The sequence below is a fragment of the Pyxicephalus adspersus genome, chromosome 10, assembly GCF_032062135.1.
Source record: "Pyxicephalus adspersus chromosome 10, UCB_Pads_2.0, whole genome shotgun sequence".
NCBI lineage: Eukaryota > Metazoa > Chordata > Amphibia > Anura > Pyxicephalidae > Pyxicephalus > Pyxicephalus adspersus.
In genome coordinates this window covers 7964292-7972965 of record NC_092867.1, presented here as the reverse complement: position 1 = coordinate 7972965, position 8674 = coordinate 7964292, and the positions used below count along the sequence as shown (strand labels likewise).

Here is an 8674-nt window from a genome sequence, read left to right as displayed (position 1 = left end):
CTGTAGGGAGGGGGTGGTATTAGGGGTACAGGGGGCAGTATGGCTGTAGGGAGGGGGTGATATTAGGGGTACAGGGGGCAGTATGGCTGTAGGGAGGAGTACATATAGGTGACACATATAAGCCGGGGTCACTTACCGCTGTGGCTCCTGGGGGCCAGGCCACGTGGGGCAATCCCTCCTCCCGCAGCCCCTTGTCCTGGGTGAAGTGCCCGGTCAGTTTCATGAGTGGATTTGCCCCTCCGCACTCCGCGTCCACCAGTCCTCGCATGGCCATGGCTGCAACCTGCAGGACAGACAGACATGAGAAGAGCAGGACACAGAGCACAGCCCCATACAATGCCGATCTCTCACCGATCACTGATATCCGATGGCTGATAGCAATCCTCTGTCTGCCATAGACAGCCCCTGCCCGGCTCTTCCTGGCCGTCTGCAGTCAGAGTTCAGGGGGAGGAGAAACACGGGACAGAGATCACCGGGAGGAGACAACCTGCCAATCACCGGGAGGGGAGGAGAGAAAGACAGCCTAACAACGAGCGGCGGAGGAGGGACGGACTGTCAAAACCTGGAAGGGGAGGAGAGATGAACTGTCAATCATCTGGGATCCAGGAAGCGAGGATGCCAATCATCCAAGAGGGCGGAGAGAAAGGAAATCAATCACTTGATGTAGGCGGAAACTGAATTCACCAATCACCGGTAGGGGGAGGAGAGACATTGCCAATCAGCAGAGGGTGGAGAGAAGGGGGGGGGGAAGTAAAGACTTCCTGTCTGTATCACAGGGGAGGAGCGATGGCACAGGGCGTGCCTATGGGCGGGGAATCAGGAAGGTTGTTAGGGAGACCACCAATCACATTACTGATAATTGTAAAACAACTAATTATAGTGCAGATAGTTGTAAAACAACCAATCACAGTGCAGATAGTTGTGAGAAAATCATAGTTCAGATTATTGTGTGACCTCCAATCACATTGCAGATAATTGTGGGACAGCCAATCACAGTACAGACAGTTCTGAGACCTCTAATCTAAATGTAGATAATTGTGAGAGCTTCAAAAAATTTTCAGAAAATTGTGACATCTCCAATTACTGTGCAGATTATTGTAAATCCTCCAATCACATTGCAGATAATTGTGAAACAACCAATCACAGTGCATATAGTTGTGGGACAATCACATTTGCTGATAATTGTGAGACAACTAATTACAGTACAGACTTTTTTCTCAGACAGTTTTGAGACCTCCAATCTTATTGCAGATAATTCTGAGACCTTCAATCATTTTTCAGATAATTGTGACATCTCCAATCACTGTGCAAATAATCGTGAATCTTCCAATGACAGTACAGATAATTCTAAACCCATCAATCGTAATACAGATAGGTTTGGGACCTCCAGTGACGTTACATGTAAGCGTCAGACAACCAATCACAGTGCAGAAATTCTGAGCCCTCCAATTACAGTGCAGGTAAGTACATTAGTAAAGTATTTATAAAGTATGAATCCCAGGGCTGGATGGATAGAAATACAAATCCTATATATGTGACAACACCAAAGCTCGAGCAACATTTCCCAGACTGAATAAAATCCTGGGTTTTTTTTTTCCCATCTCCATTTGGAGGAAAAACAGGAAGTGAGGTAAATGCCCCCTATGGGCACATTGTCATTCACCTTGGTGTGCATTGTGTTGGAGCAGCATATCACAAAAATGAGTGCTGTACTTGTACAAGGTGTATTGCACAGCTCGTTGTGTTCAGTATATGGATTGAGTATCATTAGGAATGGAGGGTTATACCCCGTGCCTTGTGTGCTGCTGTGCATTGTGTTAAAGAAAAACAATACTCAAAAATAAAAACACACTTACCTTCAATCTTGCAGGGCAGTTTGATCACTCCGGGGGTGTCCAGCGTCGGGTCCCGCGTCATCTCGGCATCCGTCCTGGAGCCGGCGCTCTATCTTCGTCCTAATTTCCTGGGTTCTTCATCCTACCTCACCCAACCCAGGCGCGGGATTGGGTGACAGAGGATGAAAAAAAAAATTGACGATCTCATTGCGCATGTGTGAGATCAGCAGATTTTTCTCTTTGGGCAAAATGGCTCCGTCTGCGTATGGCTGAGATCCCCAGGCATGCGCAAAAGGAGTGCCCAAGAACCTCCTGGGATGCCTGATCTAGGAATCCCAGGAGGCTTTGCGCTCCCATTCATTCTTGACGGCCTAGGGACCCGAAAATTAGGAGGCGGTGTTGTGCCATTTTTTTTTTTTAAAAAGGGTGCTGCCCTTTTTACCATACATAAAAGGGTTATCCTTTTATGTAAAGTGAAAATTCTGAGTTTAGGTACGCTTTAAGCACCAGAGGTTTTTTTTTTCTCCCCTAGGGCAGCAACATTGTGCTGCCTCTCCCAACTGTCTTGAAAGAAGGCGCTATATTCAGACTGGCCATAAGGTGGCGGTGCAGTTACTGCTTTCCCATGCCAGGGAACCGCTGCCTTGGGGGAGACGCTACACCTAGGTTCTCTTGGTGGCAGCTCCATATAGAATGAATGGGGGCGGCAGGAACGCTGTCAGTATGGCAGTTTGCTGCCAGCTCTCAAATGTGCAGGGGGGGGGAGAGAGAGAGAGGGGGGGGAGAGAGAGAGAGAGAGAGAGGTAAAGAGAAGAAAGAGGTAGAGAGAGAGGAAGAGAGACAGAGAGGTAAGGAGAGAGATGACAAGGGAGAGAGAGACAGATTTAGCAGTAGTGATTTGGTGACATGATGAAACAAGAAGGCTCCCAGTGTCACATACCTTCCAGCTGTATAACTCTGCCAGGTACAGCAGTGCCCAGCTGCATTGTGTATCTGTCGGAGTGCTCCCACTAGTGTTTTTGTTACCCTGGGCCACAGCCTGGGTGGCCTGTTTAGAAATTCAGCCCTGTTAGGCGCATGCTCTATAAGAAACTGAGCCTGAGATATTTGTCACTAGAACACGTTTCGGCATTTCTAGATACCACCCCTGATGCACTTGTTCGCTTCTTATTGGGGTGATTGTCAGGAGGTTCAGTCACTCTCTAACAGCTACACATAGCTTACCCAACCTCAGCTAACCCTAGGAGCAGGCAGTTATACAACCCTAGTTAACCGTCGAGGCAGGCCATTACCTAACCCTAGATAGCACTAAGGGCAAACACTTAGCTAAGCCTAGATAATCATAGAGGCAAGTGCTTACCCAACCCTGGTAAACTACAGTGGCATATGCTTACCCAACTATAGGTAACCCTAGGGGAAACACTTGCCTAGCCCTAGTTACCCATAGAGTGAATTGCTTGCCTAACCCCAGCTAGTTGTATTTCCAACCCTAGATAATCCTAGGGGCAACAGCTTATCCAACCTTAGCTAGCATTAAGCGGAAACACATATCCAACCCTAGGGGTAAGAGCTTATCCAACCCTAGAGGAAAGAGCTTATCCAACCCTAGGTAACCCCAGGTGAAAGAATTTATCCAACACTAGGGAAAAGAGCTTATCCAACCCTAGGTAACCCTGAGGGCAAGTGCTTATCCAACCCTAGGTAACCCGAGAGGGAAGAGCTTATCCAACCCTAGCTAACCCCAGGATAAAGAGCTTATCCAACACTAGGGGAAAGTGCTTATCCAATCCTAGGTAACCGGAGAGGAAAGAGCTTTTCCAACCATAAGTAACCCTAGAGTCAGGAGCTTATCCAACCCTAGGTAACCCCAGGGGAAAGAGCTTATCCAACCCTAGGTAACCCTAAGGGCAAGTGCTTATCCAACCCTAGGTAACCCTAAGGGCAAGTGCTTATCCAACCCAAGAGGAATGAACTTACCCAACTCTAGGTAACCCTAAAGCAGAGGTCAGTAAACTTTTTTGGACACTAGGCCATTTCAGGGGTAGGCAGGAGCACACTAGGCCCAACTCTCTCTCGAGTCCCGCCCCAGTGGCTTTGCCCCCACCAGGAACACCCCTGAAGGGAAATCCCTCTCCTCCGTAATGCATACGGAGGGGAGCAAATGTTCCCTATTTACCCCAGCGGCGGAAGTGTTAACTCCACCCGCGGTAAATAGAGAAGAGAGACACCACACGGAGGTTCAAGAGCCGCATGCGGCTCCGGGGCTTCAGCGGCACTGGCTCTGGTAGTTTTTTCTGGCTCCGCTGCGGGTTGCCGGTCAGGATTAGGCCTGGCCTAAAAGTCGTATCTGGCCTAAAAGTTTGCCTAAGCTACCCTAGAGGAAAGAGCTTATCCAACCTAGGGGCAAGTGCTTTTCCAAACCTAGGCAACCCCTGGGTCAATTACCTACCCAACCCTAGCTTATACCTAGAGTAAAAGAGAGTGTACCAATACAGTTTCTGTTCAGTTTCTGTTTCTGTTGGACACAATATTGATGTATTTACTTTTACAAATGATAGATGAGAGAAGCAAACACAACTTTACCTTTACGTTACCAAGCATTTACTTTTCCAAAATCAACTTTCTCTAAGTAAACAGCCTCCACACATTTAGTTATATCAACAAATATTGGAGAGAAGAGGAAATGATAGTAGACCAATGTCCTAACCAGATACCACCCGGCGGTCGGCACTTTTATAACACCAAATAAAAGGTGATCAGTGTTTTGATCACTGTACCATAATTATCCTAAATTAGCAATCAGAGCTTTGTTCACCTAAATGCAGTAACTGGTCTCCACTTTTTCCAGCCACAATCACCAGTTTTTAAATTGGAAATCGGCAGCCATAGACGTTAATTGCAGCCAACAATCACACTTTGTGGTATTTGAGGAAAATGTGGCGATCAGGAAGTTTGAAACAACCACCACTGATCTGCATTGTGGTTTATGATACGGTATTCTTCACAGCCTGCTTGCTGTAGGTACAAAGTATGTCTTCTAGAATTTGTCTTGTCTAAAATAATGCTAAAATCAAGATTATAATTATTTAGTATAAGGCTTCTATTTATAAAGTTTTCTCCTATTAATTCACTCTAAATTCGTCCATATTAAATCAATTATACTGATAGCATTTCCTATTGTAACAGCTGTGCACTTTTGACAATTGGCCACTAGGTGGCAGGAGTCCTTGTTCAAATAGGAGAAGCAGAGAGCTTCCAACACTTGTCAGTGAATTTCAGACAAATTGGCAGGTGAATCATTTATAAATAGAGCCCTAAGTTAATAATTTAAATTTAGAATTTTATTTTAAAAATAAAAAAATAATTATTTAAACTGTTTTTCCTTTTTTTCAGTGATACACATATCGCCCAGGTTTTGTCATAACAGTGACTATAGTGGACTGCATAATATACAAACATACTTTTTATCAGAAGATCGGGTAAAAATAAGCAGAGTGTGGCCACCCAATGAAAGTAGGGGCCTGAACATGGATCTCCAGGTATTATTATTCAATATAGACTATTAAAGATAATGCAATATATACATAGGTTACCAATTTCAGAGGTTCAATCTAATTAATTGGAGGCAAGTTTCTGGGATTGTTTTGCAGCCCCAACTAGAAGTTTTGTCATATCTATGGAAGCGGCATAACAGAAACGAAAAAATGTAAAGTAGTCTAGAACTCCTCGGGACAGCAATCGGTCTATGTTGATTCTCTCTCGGTTTCTGTTATCCTGTGTGCTTCCTGCTTTACTAATAATCCTAATCCTGGAAGGTATTGCAGACTAATACAGCTAAACCTCAGGCTGCAGAGAGATTTAAAGTGGACGAGAAAAGATTTACCCCCATTACCCCCAACAAACATATATATATGAAAGAGGGTCAAGGTACTTACAGGACTATAACAAAAGTCAAAAACTAAATGGTCAGTTTATTGGGTGTCATACCCCACCCCCCTTCCTTTCCCAGGAGCAGTTCTTACTGCTGCACTGAATGTCATTCATGTAATGATATGTGATTGCAGCAATATAGTGAACCCACCTTGTGATAAACATTCCCTTGGGTGGGTTTATGACAGCTTGGGGTCGGGTTAAGTCATCATTAAATGTTGGAGAGAATATCTAGGGGCTGAAATAGAATTCTGGTGGGGGGCAGCTCCAGATTTAATGCAGCTATAGTAGCAAGAGAAACCATATTGAGTTTTTACCACATTCTATATTGGCATTTCCCAAATTAAATTTCCTTGAATGTAAGAGGAAGGAGGTCCCTGAGCAAAGCTAAGATGGTAGCTATCAGCTGACCTTAGAACACCAAAGATTCCTCGGGAATAGCTGGTGCCCATAGGCAGGGAAAAGGAAGCCGTGCCTGCTATTCCAGGAAAATATATATAATATATAGAATACATAGGGTTCTATTTATAACACAGGAAATCAGACTTTTCAGGTCCATGTGTTGCAGTGGAAGTAATTGATTCCAACCAGTTGATTCCGTTGCAACAATTAGACCTGAAATAGGGAACCAGGATTTCTATTACTTCCATTGAAACACATGGACCTGAAATATTCTAACCAGGGAATAGTTGAGGGAATGGGGTTCCCTGGTATATAAATAGAGCCCGTGGATGTTGAGTAAAGATCACCTACCCATCTTCTTCAGTCTCCTAAATCCTTACTACTTTCCACCACTAAATATCTCCCCTCCTATTGTGTGTTATTTCCCCCACCTCCTAGATTGTAAGCTCTTCGGGGCAGGTTCTCTCCTCCTCCTGTGTCACTGTCTGTAATTTACAACACCTTTTTAATGTACAGCGCTGCGTAATATTTTAGAGCTATATAAATCCTGTTTATTAATATTAATAATCATAATAAAAATAATAGGTATGACTATCTGGTAATACTGGTTCAAGTTCCTGCTCTTTCCTGTAGGTGGCACTGTGTGTAAAGGAAACCTAAAACTGCACTGCTGTAAGGTAGTTGTTGAGAGGCATTTACCTGTCACAGAACTTCAAAGATTTGTGACTTTTGCAAAAGTAGGAACACATTTTTAAAATAAGAAGGCTAAAATACTCAATTATATGTTTGGAAATGCTCAGCAAATACCTTTTAATCAGATTCACTGGACTGGCACACGTGTCCATTACTGCAATGAATCTTTGAATGGTAGAACCCCAGTGAAAAATAAGTGAATGATCAGCCTTTCAAAACATAATGGGGGAGTAACACCTAATACAAATTAGGTTCAAAACCACAACATGCAAACAAAATTATTTCCATAAAAAAAAAAAACACACACGCAGCATATTCCAAAAATATTTCTCCCAGTCCACGGAGTCTGAGATCCAATGACAGGCACCTTGTTGCAGAGAATATGACATCTTTGCTGACTTACATTTGAATTTCATATTTGGTAAGTTATTTACACACTGCTAAAATCCTGAAGGGATATCACTAGGCCAGTGGTTGCCAACCTTTTCGGACCCACGGACCACTAAATTTACCGGACCAAGCATGCACGGAAAGACGAGTGTCACTCAAAGGGGATAAAAAATTCACCCATAGTGACGTCATGATGCCAAAACCCAACCACTCTCCCATCGCAGGTCTGTGATCTGTATGGGGGACATGGTCTGTGGCTCTGGAGAGAGTCGCGGACCACCGGATGACGACCTCTGCACTAGGCAATGGAATCCTCTATGCAGTGAAGGCACTAATGTGTAAGGTTCACACACTATATATATATATATGATAGGGAAGGCATTTTCAGTCCTGGCAATTAACCTCTAGGTCCTAACAAAGAATGATCCTAACACAAATTGGAGGTCACAAGCTTCTCCATATTAAGAAGGCTCCATATTTCTGAAGGCTCCAACAAGGAAACAGCAATGGAGAGTGACAAGGCAAGCATCAGTAAGATGAGGGAGCCCTATTGTCATTTTTTAACTGAATAGCCCGGTTAATGATTTTCCTTAATTGAGAAGTTGCACGCTATGAGCACACAACTATGCTTTCTTAAAACATTATCTCATTGCTCCATCAGAGCAGGAAGAGTTGGTCTTTTGACATAGAAGAATCCGCCAATCATTGCTGAAATCTACCTCTTTGCACTCCCAGCATTGGTAGTGATCTTTCACTGCAGTTCCAAAAAACTATACACATATACCAGGTAATGGTGCTGACCAATTGGAGAATAAACACACAGCAACATAGAGATTTAGTTGGCAGAGTGCTTTATTGCAACTCTTAAAAAGGCAGGTCTATGCCACGGCCCACAGCTGTTATCACATGGCGGCAGCACCAGCCAATCCAAGTGCACTTTTTTTTTCTTTTTTGCAACATCATTTCATATGGGACCGGCCACGTCTTGTCATGCACGCAGCAACTGTCCGGCAGGGGCCTGCATCACACTGGCCTCATTTGTACACGATTACATCCCCCCCCCCAACCTGTTAAATAACCAAATCTAATAAAACGACTGGCCGTAGGCAACATCCCCATTTGTTGCTAATCCAGTGATTAGGTGTTATTGGATTCCACTAACCCGTTGCATTAGCTGCCCTGTGAGACGAGACATAAAACATAGGCAGAACTGTGACGTCAGTATCGTGGTTGTTGGGGTATGAGTAGAAGGAAGCGGAGTTTGAAACGTCTGGGTGAAAAGTCTTCAAAAAACCTAAAAAGTTCAAGTAGTAGAGTGCCCGGGATACAGGCCCGGACAGTAGAAAAGTCTATAAAATGTTGTTGGAGACTCTGCCCTGATTGGCAGCAGACAAGAAGTTTATCAATAAAAAAAAAAAAAAAAA

At 44.0% G+C, this 8674-nt stretch overlaps 2 protein-coding genes across 3 annotated transcripts in view; one reads left to right on the top strand and one right to left on the bottom strand.

Annotated features, from left to right (window-relative positions):
• PEX5 (peroxisomal biogenesis factor 5) overlaps positions 1 to 2010 on the bottom strand; it is a 22223-nt gene extending 20213 nt beyond the window's left edge. The window contains exons 1-3 of one of the 2 annotated variants that reach the window (XM_072424292.1): positions 1857 to 2010; positions 352 to 562; positions 137 to 283 (exon numbers count right to left, since the gene is read on the bottom strand). In XM_072424292.1, coding sequence (XP_072280393.1) covers positions 137 to 274 — 138 coding nt within the window. In that variant the 5' untranslated portion in view covers positions 275 to 283; positions 352 to 562; positions 1857 to 2010. The remainder of the gene's footprint in view (positions 1 to 136; positions 284 to 351; positions 563 to 1856) is intronic. The other variant, XM_072424293.1, reaches the window with a different exon arrangement.
• NECAP1 (NECAP endocytosis associated 1) overlaps positions 1 to 5553 on the top strand; it is a 37735-nt gene extending 32182 nt beyond the window's left edge. The window contains exon 8 of the mRNA XM_072424297.1: positions 5229 to 5553. Coding sequence (XP_072280398.1) covers positions 5229 to 5259 — 31 coding nt within the window. The 3' untranslated portion in view covers positions 5260 to 5553. The remainder of the gene's footprint in view (positions 1 to 5228) is intronic.
• The last annotated feature ends 3121 nt before the right edge of the window (positions 5554 to 8674 follow it).